This window comes from Drosophila tropicalis, unplaced genomic scaffold, assembly GCF_018151085.1.
Source record: "Drosophila tropicalis isolate 14030-0801.00 unplaced genomic scaffold, ASM1815108v1 contig_158, whole genome shotgun sequence".
NCBI lineage: Eukaryota > Metazoa > Arthropoda > Insecta > Diptera > Drosophilidae > Drosophila > Drosophila tropicalis.
In genome coordinates, this window is record NW_027172602.1 from 2,116,932 (window position 1) to 2,134,036 (window position 17,105).

The 17,105-nt window shown below is 38.9% G+C and overlaps 3 protein-coding genes across 10 annotated transcripts in view; 2 read left to right on the plus strand and 1 right to left on the minus strand.

Annotated features, from left to right (window-relative positions):
- The window catches only part of sdt (stardust), a 59,472-nt gene extending 58,417 nt beyond the window's left edge, over positions 1-1,055 (minus strand). For 2 of the 6 annotated variants that reach the window (XM_068283632.1, XM_068283631.1), the window contains exon 1: positions 79-1,055. The gene's annotated coding sequence lies outside the window, so the exon portion shown is untranslated. The remainder of the gene's footprint in view (positions 1-78) is intronic. The other 4 variants (XM_068283641.1, XM_068283635.1, XM_068283634.1 and 1 more) reach the window with 3 other exon arrangements.
- Positions 1,056-2,523: 1,468 nt separating this feature from the next.
- On the plus strand, positions 2,524-12,079 carry slpr (slipper). Of its 3 annotated transcripts, XM_068303803.1 has the most exons (10): positions 2,524-3,474; positions 3,541-4,193; positions 4,251-4,423; positions 4,493-4,668; positions 4,957-4,977; positions 5,214-5,390; positions 5,466-5,577; positions 9,869-10,352; positions 10,426-10,856; positions 10,941-12,079. In XM_068303803.1, the coding sequence occupies exons 1-10, from the start codon at positions 3,220-3,222 to the stop codon at positions 11,927-11,929; spliced, it is 3,471 nt and encodes a 1,156-aa protein (XP_068159904.1). In that variant the 5' UTR covers positions 2,524-3,219; the 3' UTR covers positions 11,930-12,079. The 3 variants fall into 3 exon arrangements, with proteins under 3 accessions (XP_068159904.1, XP_068159902.1, XP_068159903.1); XM_068303801.1 differs by lacking the exons at positions 9,869-10,352; positions 10,426-10,856; positions 10,941-12,079 and adding an exon at positions 5,980-8,924 and having other exon boundaries at positions 2,548-3,474; XM_068303802.1 differs by lacking the exons at positions 4,957-4,977; positions 9,869-10,352; positions 10,426-10,856; positions 10,941-12,079 and adding an exon at positions 5,980-8,924 and having other exon boundaries at positions 2,550-3,474.
- A 2,301-nt stretch (positions 12,080-14,380) lies between these two features.
- Or7a (Odorant receptor 7a) lies at positions 14,381-15,763 on the plus strand. The gene is given in 3 exon segments (XM_068298261.1): positions 14,381-14,729; positions 14,732-15,552; positions 15,611-15,763. Coding segments are annotated over 3 exon segments (1,248 nt in total). The 3' UTR covers positions 15,689-15,763.
- Positions 15,764-17,105: the final 1,342 nt, after the last annotated feature.

The following is a 17,105-nucleotide window of genomic DNA, read 5'->3' on the forward strand; positions in this document are numbered from 1 at the left end:
CACACAACTGGTCTTATTTCGAATGAAATTTGTGGGTTAAAGAGGGGGAAAATTAGAATGGAAATAAGTAATATTTACATTACGGTTTTGGTTTTTTTTTGGTTTTTTGGTTTTGTTGCTAAAGATTTGCTGCTTTGTTTTGTTGTTGGTTTTTATTTTAGAATTATGCGTTGCGTTTTGTGCGTTTCGTTTGACGTAGAATTCCAAAAAACAAAAAACAAAAACAGAAGGCTTTTCTGTGCTGTTTTTACATTTTAATTATTATATTACTATAAATATGTATTTATTTTTTTTATATATCTTCTTATTTTTGATTAATTAATTCTCTTTATTTTGTTTGCCGTGTGTTTTTTTGTTTTGGCACGTTTAAAACAAACAAAAAAATATACAAAAAACACTCACACACACACACTTATTGACAAAGCACTCACTCACACACACACACACACGCACACGGACGCGCACGCGGCTAGAACGGCGGCAAGATTAACACACACCAAAAAACAAAAAAAAAAATAACACAAGAAGAAGAAAAGAAAAACAGTATTTGATTCCTTTTTTGGCTGTTTTGTTTTTATTTTATTTTTTTTTGTTTTGCAATTTTTTTATTATTTTTGTACAATTTTCTTATCCAAGCTATTTGCTCATTTTTATTGATACAATTTCGTTTCTATTTCCTGTTCAAATTTGAAATTTGATTAATTTTGTGTGATTCTCTGCAACATTTTTTTTTTTTTTTTTGGTTTTTAGTTTTTTTTGCGTGTTTTTTTTTCTTGCTTTCTTTATATTTCGTTACGTTGCGCACGCCCGCGCTTGCCGCCGTAAACTGTGCTACAATTTTGTGTTGAAATCTTGCGCGTAACTGAACCGAACCGTTTTTTTTTTTTTTTTGCTTCTTCTTTCCTCTTTTTGTTGTTGTTGATGTTGTTGGTGGCGCAAAGAGTGCGGAAGAGGGAAGGAGAGAGAGAGAGAGAGTCACACACAAATGTTGATGAAAATTTATATATTTTACGCGCTTTGCTGTTGCGTGAACAGCAGCCGTTGCCCCGTGCAGTAGCACTGGGAACTCTGGACCAGTTTAAGTTTTCGGTTTTCTAGCTCTGCCGCTGATGCTGCTGCTGCTTCTGCTGTTGGTGGGGCTGCTGCTGCCGCTGCTGGGCCAGATGGCTCATACAGGACGAAGGCAACACACGATGCGACACGAGGATAAGATGCCACAGCACAGTGGTCTCACAAGAACAGAAATTTTCTGTCCCTTTTCTCTTAATTGCCATAATGAAGTAGAGAAATTCTCCAATAAAAATTGTCGTTTAATAAAAAAACTTATAGTAAACTAAACATTAAATTTAATAATATTATTTGAGCAAAGATTTGAACGACACAGGAAAGAAAATATTGAGCCGGTTTCCATAAGGCTGAAATCAATTAGAAATATAGAAATATGTATATATTTTCAAAAATGTATTAATTTTAATAATTTATATTTCCAATTAAATTGTAATTTCAAGTTACACACATTTTTTTGGTTAACTATAGCTAATTTACTTCAGTTGTCGAATAAATCTTTAATAATCGACAATTTACTTAACAAATTCAAAGGAAGTAGATATTCTTGTTTTAACTAAAAATTTGCTTTGAAATTTCTCTCTGTATCTCTCTGTTTCTGTGAACCACAGTGCAATGCCAATGCCGACGAAGAGTCCTCTGGACCGAACCAAATTCAGCCGGAGTGTGTATGGTTGGTAAAGCATGGAGCAAGAAGTCTACAAACACAGATGGGCTGACCAAACAAGAAACCAACTAACCTACCAAGCAACCACCCACATCCACATACTGGAGCCACATAGCTGAGCGTGCGGCATTAATGTCGAACACATGCCTCAAAAGAGAGAAAGGAGAGCCAAAAAACACCGCAGCAGCATCAGCAGCAGCAGCAGCAGCAGCAGTGGCGGCAGCTGTAGCAATAAAAGAGAGCGCGAGCTCCATTGACAGGACGATGGCAGTTGTCCCACTTCCGCTACTGTGCCGCAAACATGCGCAGCAAAAAAGAAAACAAAATTGGTTAAATACCAAAAAAAGAAAAAGTTATACAAAAAACGTTATTGAAATAATACCAGAATTGAAGCTATTTTAAAATGTTAAATTATGATGTTTAAAATAAAAAGAAACAATACTTGAAAATTCTCTTAAGACCTAATAACTTGAAGATTTATTTTGAATTTTTCAAATTTTAACGGTTGCTACTATTCAAAAGACCGTTGATTTCTGATCTTGGCAACTGCGTTTTTCAACACTAAGCACTGTTCTAGTGATGTACCTAAAAATAGTTGTTTTTACACGTAATTGCCTATATAGAAGTGCAATTAATTTGAGGAAAATTAAATATATTCCTATTATTCATTAAATTAAAAAAATTTAATTTTAAATTGTAGCCCTTTAACAGGAATTTCACACTTGATCATTGAAAATTATTTCTGACATATAAATATTTATAGTTTCGCTTTTTTGTACATCCCTAACCGAAATCGATTTCTTTGGCCAGAAAACGGATATGGCAACACTCGTCGAATCACTGGTAGAAACGTAGTGCTGCCAGATGTTCCAGACGAACTAAGCAACAGCGAAAAGACAAAAAAAAAAGTGCAGTTAATTAATGTTATCAACTTGCCACCTAAACGGGGAACGACGTAACGGACGACAAGGGACCGAGTTGCGGCAACTATACAAGAACGGAAGACACGGAACACAGCAGTGACAAGGGTGAGGTTATATGTTGTGGTTTTGTGTGAGGGGGGAGGGTGATTGCAACAATCAAAGAAAAAGAAGTGAAATCTATTCAGTAACAAGACCAACAACAAAAGCAGCAATAACAATCACAACCTCAACAACAACAACTTCAACGTGAATAGGCGCGCGCGCTGAGTAGGCGTGGCAGGTGTATTGGTTATTGGACGCATTTAGTTTAGACAATTCCCTTATCCCCCTCCCCCATCCACCAGCCATAATAGAAGAAGATATATACATATCTTTGCGGGGTTCGAAATTCATTTGATTACACAAAGACGACGACTGGAGCCCCAGAAGAAGAAGGAAAAGTATACCTTAGCAAAGAACATCCTGAGGCTAAGTGGCACACGACACGAAATTAGGGTTGTTTACTTCAATGCTGTCGCACAATCGGACGAATTGAACAGACAATTCGTTTAGGAGTAGAGCATCATGCTCTCCATTAGAGAGGAGCAGCATGTGGCCACCAGTCATCAGCAGCCGGCAAATGGAGTGGATGTGAATGTTGTCCAGGATGATGAGGCACCCGTAGCTGCCGATGGCAGTCTATGGACAGCCTTGTATGACTACGATGCCCAGGGTGAGGATGAGTTAACACTGCGTCGTGGACAAATTGTTGTCGTCCTTTCCACAGACAGTGAAGTATCTGGCGACGATGGATGGTGGACGGGCAAGATCGGCAATAAGGTAAGTTTGTGTGTGTGAGCATTCCAATTAAGCAAAGCCTTATCTCCGAAATCTTCTTTTGCTTAGGTTGGAGTCTTTCCACGAGATTTCGTAACCGATGTGGATCCATTGCAACAGAATGTACCATCGGCCATTGGTAACATTCAGCCCCACGAAATTGCCTACGATGAGTTGGACATTAAAGAGGTTATCGGCTCTGGTGGTTTCTGTAAAGTGCATCGCGGCTATTACGATCGCGAGGAGGTGGCCATCAAGATAGCCCATCAGACGGGTGAGGATGATATGCAACGTATGCGCGAGAATGTTTTGCAGGAGGCCAAACTATTTTGGGCTCTCAAGCATGAAAATATTGCCGCTTTGCGCGGTGTCTGCCTAAAGACGAAACTCTGCCTGGTCATGGAATATGCCCGAGGTGGTAGTCTCAATCGTGTGCTGGCTGGTAAAATTCCACCCGATGTTCTTGTCAATTGGGCCATACAGATAGCGCGCGGCATGAACTACCTGCACAACGAGGCGCCCATGTCGATAATACATCGTGACCTCAAGTCCTCCAATGTTTTAATCTATGAGGCCATCGAGGGTAATCAGCTGCATCAGAAGACGCTTAAGATTACCGATTTTGGATTGGCCCGTGAGATGTACAACACACAAAGGATGAGTGCAGCGGGCACATATGCCTGGATGCCGCCAGAAGTTATCAGTCAAAGCACATACTCCAAGTAAGTTCCAACCACTCTGAACCAGTGCGTCAAATACTAATCTACTCTCTTCCACAGATCCTCCGATGTCTGGAGCTATGGGGTATTGCTGTGGGAACTAATTACTGGCGAGACACCATACAAAGGTTTCGATCCACTGTCCGTGGCCTATGGCGTTGCTGTTAATAAGCTAACCTTGCCTATACCAAAAACATGCCCCGAAACCTGGGGTTGGGGTGCCCTAATGAAAAGTATATTAACTTACTCTTTACACCATTCCATTGGATGTTGTCAATAACATTTGGATTTTTGTCTTTCAGGCTGCTGGCAAATAGATCCGCACACACGACCAGGATTCAAGGAGATACTTAAACAATTGGAAAGCATTGCTCTATCAAAATTCTCAGTTACACAAAAGGAAACGTTTCATTATATGCAAGAGTGTTGGAAACAAGAGATTGCCGAAGTTCTGCACGATTTGCGCGAAAAAGAAAAGGTAAAGCCAAATGAAAACAACAGCAAAAGTCCATAAACTTATAGTTAATTAAATGTCCTAAACAAATTTAGTCTATCCTCTCTGTGTCTGTGGGCCATTTTTCAAGGATATGTGATCTACGATCTCTTTGAATTTCGGCTAACTGACTAATTCTTTCACATTGTCAAAATTCTAATCATTTCGTTTATTTCCTCTCAATACTTTATCTATCTGTATATACATATATATTTATATATGTATATGAATATAATTGTTTATATATACATATATAACTTAACCATCGTAAAGCGTTTTCAAACCATCGAAGAGGTAAGCGCATTAAAAGAAAGAAGAAAGTTTTGCGTTTCTGTTTTTCTGTTTTTACGTATACCCCATTGGTTAGCCACCAATTCCCCCCTCACATGCCTTTATTTTTAATAATTATTCCTTTTTGGGTTTTTTTTTTATATCTATTCCGGCATGACATTTAACCGTAGCCCAATTCTGCTCTACTCTACCCCTCATTGACATTGTAAGCTAATGATTTTATTCCATATTCCACACAGGAATTGCGCAACAAGGAGGAGCAATTGCGTCGAGTGCAAAATGAGCAGCGTGAGAAAGCGAATCATCTCAAGATACTCGAAGATGCTCTTCGTAAACGTGAAATCGAGTTAATGGGCCGTGAGCTAGTCATGATGCAGCCAGTGCCATCGAAACGTAAACCCAAAAAGGGCAAAAAGGTGAGTCTAGAAATTGAAATTTATATGAAAAATGTACACAACTTAATTGCATTTATTTTTGTTTATTTAATATAGAAACCTTTGCAAATAAGCTTACCCACGGGTTTTCGTCATACAATTACAACAGTGAGGGATAAAATTGAACCGCCTGGATCACCATCTTTATCCGGATTGCGTATTGTGGCACGTGAGTGTAGATACAATAAAATGAATTCTCTTATAAGCCATTTCCTACGACCCCTTCTTTTAAACAATTTGATGACTAAAGAGATAGGATTTCAAAAGCAGATAGAAAGATAAACAAAGTCCACAGTCTCTGTAAATGAAACGAAAAGATTACTAACTTTTTATAGAAAACTAACTGAAAAGCTGACAATGCAAATAGAAGTAAAGTTGTTTACCGACTTGAGTAGGCAAATTAGATCTTCTTTCATTTGTTTATTTCTTTTTAATTCACATTTTTGCTTGAATTTATTATGCAAGTTTTTCTGTTCTCTTTTTTACGATTTTTTCTTTATTTTTCTTTTGTTTTTATTTACTTTTTCTTTTTACATTTTGTTGATGAATATGATGATGATGATGAGGACAGTGACAGATGGTCATAAAGGCAAAACCTGGGGTCCATCGACAATGCATCAGCGTGAACGTTCATTGCTACCCTCGCAATTGGGTGGCAATCAAACGGAGTGGCCAGCCCAAAGTTCCACTCATTCATCGTTTAGCAAAAGTGCACCAAATTTGGATAAGAAGCAACAGCAACAACAACAACAACAGCAAGTGTCATCTGCCACATGCTCCTTAACACCGCCACCACAATCGGGTTTGGGATTGGGAATGGGAATGGCAACGCCAGCAACATCGCCCACCTCGCCATCGATAATACATTCAAATGTTGGCGGCAGTGTGGCGGTTATTGGAGCTGTGGGTGCTGGTGTGGTCTCAGGTATGCCACATTATCAATTGCGTACCAAAAACCACAACAATATGAACCACATCAACAACAACAACAATAATAATAATAATAATCAAAATAATCATAATAATAATAATAGCAATAGCAATAACAATAAAACTAATACAAACATGAGCATGTCATCCAACCACAACAGCAACAACAACAACACCAGCAATTCCTCTTCGCCCAGTATAGCTTCTCAAAGTAGACTCAATAATGGCAACAATAATAGCAACAACAACTCGATAAATCGCCATTATCATAGAGCACGCAGCCATGATCAGGGGCTGGACAATCTATCAAGTCATTTACAAACAACAGCAACAACAATAACAACTCCCTTGCAAATGCCATCGGATGATAGCTCAGAGACGCCCATACTCGGTTGTTTCAACATATTCAAACATTCAAGCACATCGCCAGTCGCAATGACAACAACAACATCACCATCGGCAGCGGCAATCAGCCGTTTGGGTGGCGGCAGTTTGGGCAATAGCCCAGCAGTTGGACGTAAAAAGCATTCATTGGATAGCACAACACAATATCCCCATCAACAAACTCAACCTCATCAGCTTCAGCATCATCATAATCATCCACAGCCAGCAGCAACAACGGCCGTTCTAGAAGCACATTACCACCAATACATGGAGCAACAGCAACAGTTGGGCTCATCCATACAGTTGGGCGGCTGGCGAGGTGGTGATAATAATACCTATGATCGCGCCTTCTATAGAAATGTATCGAAAAAGATTTTGGCTAGTAGTGAGCGCGTTAATTCCAAATCCAGTGGCGATCTCACCATGTATAATTCCACGACACCGCTTAACGATGAACACGAAAGAATGATTCAGGGTTCGGACTTTGATTATCTCGAAAAGGAGGAGACATTCAAACGTGATGCCTCACGTTCACAATTCTCGCGTAAATGTTTCTTTACGCAGCCATCTGATCAGGCTTCCACAGGTGAGGACGATGATGATGATGATGACGACGACGACGGGAATGATGATGATGAAGAATTCTCAACATCACCAGAAGATATTCAGGATGAAAATGAAGTTGCCACTGTTGTTGCCCATGACGATGAGGATGATCCACCTTCATCGGCAATTGGCGGCGGACAAGTGCGTCAAAATTCAACAACATCTAGAAAAAGTTCTGTAACTTTTCAAAGCACCACTGCCATTAGCCCCAATGCGACCAAAGCCTCAATTGATGATCCATTGCATACATCGACTGCCTCGATTAGTTTTATCACCTCATACTCATCCAGCTCATTAGCGGATAGCATCAATGGTAGCCCAGAACCGCCCATAGATAGCCAGAATGGCTATCATATGCAGGAGAATTCCATATTGGCCACACGGCGTATGCTTGATGTTCAACCACATCCGGATGTTATCAAAATGAAGCAACATCTGCTTGAAGAGGAGCAACGGCAGCATAGTAAAAACCAAAAGAAGCAACGTCCCAAGCATATAACCAAATCGAAATCTGTAGAGGCACCCACCGACCAACGTAAGGTGGCCAAGGAGCATCACCATCATCATCAGCATCACTCAACCGGATCCACAAAATTTCGTTCGTTATTAAATCTATTTACACGTGGCTCCAAAAAGAAATATCACAAGCTCTATGAGAACAATTTGAATGGTGCTGGCGGCGGCGGTGGTGGTGGTCCTGCAACAGTTGATGTTGATGAAGATGGAGTTGAATTTGGTGCCATTGATCCTTATCAGACGCGAACGCAGCACGAACTAAGTAAATCTAAACGCAAAAGTAAGAAGCCTCAGACACAATCATGTGAGCAATTGGAGCGTTGCTGATGATGATGATGATAGCATCGAGAATCGAGATGATGTTGAAATTGGAGTTGAGTTGCCTGCTTGAAACGCAAAACACCCACACAAACACACACACACACATCTGGCTCTTATTGTGGACGAAAAAGCTCATTGTTTTATATTAAAACCCTAGGCTACACTGCACACTTAAATAATAAGTCAATCCCTCAAGGAGCATTAACATGCTCGATTCCAAAAAAAAAAAAAACAACTTAAAACAAAAGCATTTCGTATATGCACTGCAAAGTGAATAAGAGTGAAGAGACAAGGGGATGGGAAAGGGGAAGAGAGGGTCGTCTTCTAACCAGTGATTAGAGAAATCAATAAGTTTCCATCTATGGTTAACTCGCATGGCAACGATGCATAAACTGAGAACTAAAAGATAACATTTAACCAAATCTAGGGGCTCTAAGAGTTTAGTTTCTTGGGAATAATTCCCATTAATACTCAAACATGAACATTATGTCTTAGATGGGCGTTTATCTCTTGTTAGTCGTTAGCCGACATTTGAAGTCTGTGTGGCAATAACTTTCAATAATTCCAAGGAAATTTGACAGCCCCCTCCTCCCCAATGAATGACAATGGTCTTCCAAAGAAAAGTGTCTTAACTATCAATGAGCGGTCCTAAAGCAATTTCATCATATACAGTGCATATATATGATATAAACCCACATACATATAGAGAATAACAATTGATAAAGAGCTCGAGAGAAGAGAACAACAATAACAACAAAAGGAAGGGGATAAAAAATATGACGAAATGATTATAAACGTAATTGTAAATTAATTAGTTTTTAGTTAATGACTTAAGTAAGCGATACTTTTTTTATACATGTACCTACAATTATAAAATCCTATCAACTATGCCTACTTATATACAATATTTATATATATATATCTACACACACGCACACACACACGCACACACACATCTTAGTTGAACTAAGTTTGTTTAGTTTCTAGATCTTATATTGGCTTCTGTGTTTCCTTTTTTTTCCAAATTTTCTACTTTTTTTTTTGCATTTTGATTACAGTTTTATTTACAATTTATGCAGAAAAAAAAAAAAAATTCAAAATGTGATCAAAGTTTTTACAAAAAAAAAAAATGAAAATCAAAATTTATGTATTATTTTTACAACAAGAAAAAGAAAATAATTTGTGTATTTTGTATTGTTTTTAATTTTAAATTGTAACAAATGCTATGTTTTCTTAATCATAAAAACAAAAAAGTTGTGTATTTTCCATTGGATAAGGGTGACCCCTACGAACACCTTTTAAACCCAAAATAGAAAAAAAAAAAACCAACCAACTGAACACACACACACACACTTAGAAAACCAGAAAAGTACGCAAATAAAACAAACTAAAAACAAAACAAAAAAAAAATTTAAAAACTATAAAGAAAGGTTTAGAGAATGAGAGAGAGAGAGTGAGAGAGAATGAGTTATTCCGATTTGTAATCCGCTAAAATTATATTGCTAATCAAAAACCATTCAACACAAACACAACAAAAACAACGTATTTGATGGCTAATCCAAGGTATTGCCTGCGGTGAATCCTTCCCCTCTTACCTCTTACCCCAATCCACAACTAAGTAATCTTTGCCCAATTTCAAATGCATTTTACAACTATTGAAACAATCATAACTTCCTTCATGCCAACAATTTCCATTGACGAAGGCTGCAAAATGGAAGAGAACTGGCGACCAGGACCAGCCAATATGCCCATCATGTCGCCATCACCTTATCTGCTCAGTCGTTTCACCAGCAATGTGCCATTGCCCACACTTTATGCCGGAGATGCGGCCCGTAAGCCCAAGCTATCGGTAATCGAACTGCTCCTCTATAACATGGCCTCACTGCTGGCCGGTGTGGCGGCTGGTTACGATGTCCGCATGTCGAATGTCTCCCCAGTGCATCCGTCATTGCTGAGCGAAATTCAGGCCCTGCGAACAGGCCCCAAGGCATTGACAGCCGCCAATATACTGGAGGAGGAGGAGGTTGTGGTGGAGCCAACACATGAAGAGAGAGATGAAAAGAATCTGCTGGACAACGAGACGACGGATACATTGCTAAAGCTGACTACCACAGATGGACCATTGAAATTGGAAACGGAATTGCAAATACTACCGGAGACTCCAAGGCGAAAAGTTTCGGCCACAAGGTGAGATTGCATTTCATCTCATTTTCCATTTCTCCACTCCACTCCAATTCATTTCGATTGCTTTCCTTCTTAGGTATGCATCAGCAGCAACACAGCAGCAGCAGCAGCAGCAACCACAAATGGTGGAGAGTAAGTTGGCCCAGGCCACACACGCAGCATCAATAGCCCGTCGCATAGGTGGCAGTCAGACGTATTATACACCAGTGCAGCGTACACCCCAACATCAGTTGCATCTGCACCAGCAACAGCAGCCGCAGCAGCAATTGCCACCAGCTCAAACACAGCCACCACAAGCACAGGCAGTGACGGCGCTTTATGCTGCCGGCTCGCAACCACCAACACCATCGCCACGTCGCAAATTGAGCAATGCTGGTGAAGGCTTTGAGGAGTTTCGGGTGGGCGGTGGCATTGGTCCGCCTCCACTTTATGCTCCGGCTGACTATTTGCGGAATGGTCCCAGTTATTCCAATGATGGCGGTGCAACCTATCGGAATGGTTACTTTGGTGAGTTAACTCTCTCAATTTGCCATCATCTAATCTCTCTCATCTCACTTTTCTCTCTCTCTCTCTCTCTCTCTCTGTTTGTAGGTTCAAATTATTTTCCATATCGACCGGAATTGAATTATGCGTATGAGCGTGATTGTAAATCTTATCCAGATTATTCCTATGACTATAACCATCGTCTGCCCGATTACTATGAATATCAATATGAGTCACCACCACCACCACCAGTTGCTGTGACACGAACACCACCGCCTCGTGTACCCCAAATGGGTGTTAGCGCGGCAGGACATCGAAGGACACCATCCACAGTGTCCAATAACTCGAATGTCTTGCTATTGGAGCAGGAGGAGTTAATCTATGATTACAATAATCTTAATTTGGACTATGACAGACAAACGCAGCAGCAACAGCAGCAGCAGCAACAACAGGAGGCACAGCCGATTGCATCAGCACAAGCACCACAACCACCCACTAAACAGGAGCTCTATGCCGCAGGATCACCAAAGTTGCTCAATCGCTTAATACATAGTCCTTTGCCGATAACCAAGACCAAATACGCAACTGTAACCCGGCCAGCTAGCTTGCCCTTTGAGCAACATGGACTCAATCTAAGTTATCAGCCGCAGCAACAGCAACAGCTGCCAATCGGAGCTGTGGCATCGCTGCCACCAGTTGTCAGTGCCACCAGTCAGGCCTCCAAATTGCGCAGTTCCCTCAAGAAGTACAATGGCACAGGGGGAAGCAATGGTAATAATGGTGGGAACGGAGCCGGCAGCAATAGCATCTCCTCTCAACAGGGCACACCAACAAATGCCACACCGCCCGATTCGTTGACCAGTGATGATAGCTCATATTTGAGTGCCAAAGAGGGATCCATCGGATCGCAGCATAGTCGTGTGCGTTTCAGTCCGGAAGCCTATTTGGATGTGAATCTATCTACACATGGTCCTGGCAATGCATTGGCCAGACGAATGACGGCACCAGCAATGCATACGCATCAGCAACATCAGCGACGACCACGTCACACTTCCAGCGTTAGCACACCATCACCATCGCCATCGTCATCATCCTAGCAGGCGCGTTTGGCGCTAACCCTACAGTTGGCGCGTAGTCCGGGAGCGGACATTGGTAGTATTGCTGTAACCAATGCTGGAGCATTGGGTTTGGGTCTAGGGTTGCACCAGCAACGTGTCCCATATCGTTGGTATTCAGGAGCACGACGTTCTCGTTCCGCACACTATGAATATCGTTTGTGAGTGAGTGCGAGCGAGAGCACAAGAGTCTCCGTGAATTAGAGTGAAATGCCAATACGCCATACCTCAGATAACAGACACCACAGCATAAGATTGAAAGAGGGATTAGGATTAGCTTTATTATCCCCATGTATATATATCGACTATAGATATATTTCATACATTTATTGCTGTAGTCTTCAAATTTGTTTCAATTTGCAATATATATACAATCTTGATTAATATTTATGTATATATCCCATGACTTGTGTGATTTGCCTTAAAAAAAATATAGCCAGAAGACTAGAGTTCGATTCCCGGTAACCTATATGCATCCATCTATCAACATTATACATCCTCCCCTCATAGCTCCCCCCCAAATTTTATATATATATAGAGAAGTTGCCAATTGCAAAAGTGAAACATAGTGGAGAAAAAGACACAACAATAATAATGTACATGCTAATAAATAATAACTAATATACACACTTATATACACATTAAACGATGTAAAATCCAAACATCAATAATTTAATAATAATTATTATTAAATTTGAGTACTTCTAATATATATATCGAAAGTACTAAGAACATTTGAATTCTAAACACCATATACCCAAACAAAAATTCAGATATATATATATATATATATACTCTACACTCCATTTTTAAGTCTGACAAAGTGTTTATATACAAATACAGATATGTATATATAGAAAGAGAGAGAAAGAGAGAGAGAGAGAGATGTGTGTCTATGTATGGATAGAAAAAAACATTGCTATTAACATTTATAAAAATCAAAAAACATGAAAACTCAAAACTTTCAAAAACTAATGAATGAAGAACAAAAGATTCTATATAATATATACATACATACATACATACATATATCTTAAACAAGTTATAATCCATGAAGCTTACAAGCTTTCTCTTGTTTCTTTCCAATATAATCATCGATTATAATTTTGTGTTTTTCCGTTTAAGAGCGCCATCTATAAAAATAAGTTGAATATACATATATCTTTAAGCTGAATTCCCCATATGATTTCTTGTTTATTGCATTAGCTAGGAATACAATTTGTACATCAAGAAGCATTTCTAAGCTCTAGAATATATACTAAAATCATATATATATATATATATATAAATGTATATCTATATAAATTTATTTCATTAAGCTTAGTTAAGATACAAAATCAAGACAGACAGAAAGAAGAGGCAATCGAGAATAGCCCCAATAGACCCTTAGCTCAGATCTAAACCTCACTTAGTACAGAAAATAAGAAAACCAAAACCAACTAACTAACTAATTGAATTTACCTATTTACACAGGCCAACATATAACAAATTCCTGTTGGGACAATTTGCCCCTAAAGTATGCAATAATCAATACAAGAAACAGATAGAAAAGTTTTCGAAATCTAAAGTAATTCTTGAAGCAAAATATTGATTGAAAGTTGCAAAGTTATAAATTTATTTATTGGCATACCTTAAGGGGCCAAGACTTGACTTCCATGAATGTATGAATTTTGGCCTAAAGCTCAGTTCAGTTGAAATGAAATTCATTAAAATTGCTGGCCAATTTCATTTAAAACTTGTTGTCCTTGTATGAAAATGTCAAATTGTTGGCCTGTTGTTATTAATTTTAATTTAGACAAATTGTTGTTCATGCTCACAAAAAAACATACACACACACACACACAGAAACACTGAAGCAACCGAAAATAGTAACAAATGACGAGAATTGAATCGAATCGAATACTGAAAACGAAATAATTTATATTTATAACCAAAAAAAAAAAAAAAAAAACGAAACTAACCAATTTGCCTATGAAAGACAAAAAGAAGGAGAAAAAAAAAAAAAACAAAAACAAACAACCAATCAGCTAGCCAGCCATGTTAACCTTGTAGTGTAATTGCATTTTTACCATTGCATTCAATAATTAATTATAATGAGGAAAGTTTCCGTTTTTCGTTTTCCGTTTCGATTTGTTTTCATTTGAACCCCCTTTTTTTCCCACTTTTAATTGAGCTGTGGCGCCCTTAAATATGCAATAATAAATGCTGCTTGTGACTTATTTTATGTACAAATTAGCAATTAACAATTCATTTTGAATATCCATTCATAGCCAGAAAGACCAAAAAAAAAAAAACAAAAAACGAAAAAAAAAAAAAAAAAAAACCAAAACAAAACCAAGAAAATGAAAATAAAGAAATTATTTTTTTATAGAAACTTATTTCGTGTTGGTATAAAAGGATTGAACCCTTGTTAAAGGTCCTTCAGTGGCAAACATGATGGGTCAGGAAACGAATCTCTTTCAGAAATCCCAGCCTAAACATGTATTGGAGTCCCGACAGGCTTTTGGCAATCTCTTCAATTGCTTTTATGCTCTGGGTATGCAGGCACCGGATGGCAGTTACCCCACAAGGAGCAGAGGCTGGAAACTTGTCTATCGCTGCTTTGCGGCCATTATGTATCTATGGCAATTGCTATTGGTGCCCACGTTCTTTGTGATCAGTTACAAGTATACGGAGGGCATGGAAATTACCCAGGTGCTAACCTCACTGCAAGTGGCCATCGATGCGGTCATTTTGCCAGCCAAAATAGTGGCTTTGGCCTGTGGATTGCCCTTGCTGCGACGGGGGAAATCCATTTGGCCGAATTGGATGCACGTTGTGTACGACCGGATGAACATCACCGGATTGCGGCAACAGTGCGATTTTGCAATCGTTTGGTTTGGTTCTATCAGATAGCCTATGCCATTTATTCGGCCTCGACTTTTGTTTGCTCATTCCTGCTGGGACAGCCGCCGTATTCGTTGTATCTGCCCGGTCTGGATTGGAGGCGAAACCGACGACAGTTCTGTGTCCAGGCATGGATTGAGTTCATCATCATGAACTGGACGTGCCTGCATCAGGCCACCGATGATGTCTATGCGGTCATCTATTTGTATGTTCTGCGCACTCATGTCCAGTTGCTCAGTGTACGCATGCATCATTTGGGTAAGACAACCAAAGATTTGGATAATCAGCCAGGCCAGGAGCAGCAGCAAAGTGACTGCGATGAACTGCAACTCTGTATACGGGATCATCAGACTGTGCTGAAATTTTTAAATTGCATAAGTCCTGTGATTTCGCGTACCATTTTTGTCCAGTTTCTAATTACAGCCGCCATAATGGGCACCACCATGATCAATATATTCATTTTCGCCAATACCAACACGAAAATCGCCTCGACCATCTATCTATTGGCAGTGACCCTGCAAACGTCTCCATGTTGCTATCAGGCCACCTCGTTGATCGATGATTGCCAGAAGCTATCATTGGCCATATTCCAGTGCCGTTGGATTGGGCAGAATCCCAGATTTCGTAAGCTATTGCTCATTTATTTGCATCGTTCGCAGGAGCCCATGAAACTGACTGCCATGAAGCTATTGCCCATCGATTTGGCCACCAATTTGAGCGTAAGTTCTGCTATAAATAATCTCTGACCAATGTGCCAGCTTTGTTTGTCATTTGCAGATTGCAAAATTCTCATTTTCACTTTATACCTTGATCAAGAAAATGAATCTAGGGGAGCGGCTAAACAATGGTAATTAGCAGACTGGACAATAAAATGTTTGAAAATTCAACTTGAATGAATAGAGAAATTAAATAAATGGATTATATTTTGAATATTTTTGATAAACATTGAGATTTAATTTTTGAATCTACAGTTGGACCTCGATTATCCGTGACGGTCGGGACCAGAGCCATCACGGAAAATCAAAAAACCCGGATAATAGAGGTGAGAATGAAACAAATTCAACTTTATCCCGGATAATAGGGGTGCCCGGTTAATGTGTGGCTGGATAATCGAAGTCCAACTGTATTTATATATTTATTGTACAATATTTTTAATATAAAATATAATCTCAAAGTGCCGCATAGACCCTAAAAAAATAAAAGTGAGCAAAACAAAACATTTTATCTTGAAAGCCAAAAAATAAATGAACTAAATGTTTTCTTCCCCTCGATTTAAATATAATCAAATAAAATGTAGAATTTTTAACAAAAGTCAAAATTGGCTAAACTTATGAAATAGATAAATTTTTGTTACAGACAAAAAAACAAAAGGTTTTATTGCTTAAATTATTTCTAAAACTATTCTTGCCAAGCAAACGGTCATCAAGTACGTTACATTCAATTAACCTTTTGAATTGAATTTAAATCAAAATGCTTTGCCTACTTTTGGGCAATCAAATATGGTCGCCCCAAAGTTATCGATAACAACATATCATCAAGGGTGCCAGAACGTTCGTGAGTCGGGCGAATATCGTTTGCTGGGGCGAATTGGTGCAATCGTATTTTCAATTTTTACGGCGAATATATATTCTACGGTGAATATTGGTTCGATGTTGGCATCATCGGTTCGCCGTTGGCATCAATTTTTTGAGTTCCACTCCAAAGTTCGACTACTTTGTTCGATGTTGGCATCATTGGTTGCGGCGAATATTCTTTTTTTTTACGGCTTGGTCGAGTTCGGTGCGCGGAGCGAATTAGTTTCGCCGTGCAGTGCTGCCAACTCTTCTGGGCTAAAAAATGCTAAATTAACTTTGTAAACCTGCTAGAAACGGCTAGATCAAATTCAAAAACATCCAAAAAAATGGCCATTTTTTTGTTTTAGTAACATTTTTTTTTATTTGAAAATTGATAGACAATTATCAAGCTCAATAAAATAGAGTATAGGAGTTGTTTATTCCAATTAAATTCAAATACTTTGGAGGCACTTCAAAGTTGTGGCAACATTTATTTGATCTACGCAATCCATAACTGTAAATATATATACATTTACGTTTAATAAGAAGTCCAAATTTTTAATATGTATTGTGTTCAAATTATTAATTACCGTATGTGTAAAATCGAATTAAGTGTGTCTATGTTCATTGAGTTCCTCAGCTTTGATTTTACAATGTTCATCTGACTAAACACTCGTTTGACCACGGTAGCGATAGTGGGCTCAAGACAAAAGTAGCTA

Excerpts from the sequence above, each read along its gene's own strand:
- slpr (XM_068303801.1), top strand. The coding sequence starts at position 3,220 with ATGCTCTCCATTAGAGAGGAGCAGCATGTGGCCACCAGTCATCAGCAG. Across the intron at positions 4,424-4,492 it reads TTGGGGTGCCCTAATGAAAA|GCTGCTGGCAAATAGATCCG; the intron begins GTATATTAACTT and ends TTTGTCTTTCAG. Across the intron at positions 5,578-5,979 it reads CGGATTGCGTATTGTGGCAC|TGACAGATGGTCATAAAGGC; the intron begins GTGAGTGTAGAT and ends TGATGAGGACAG.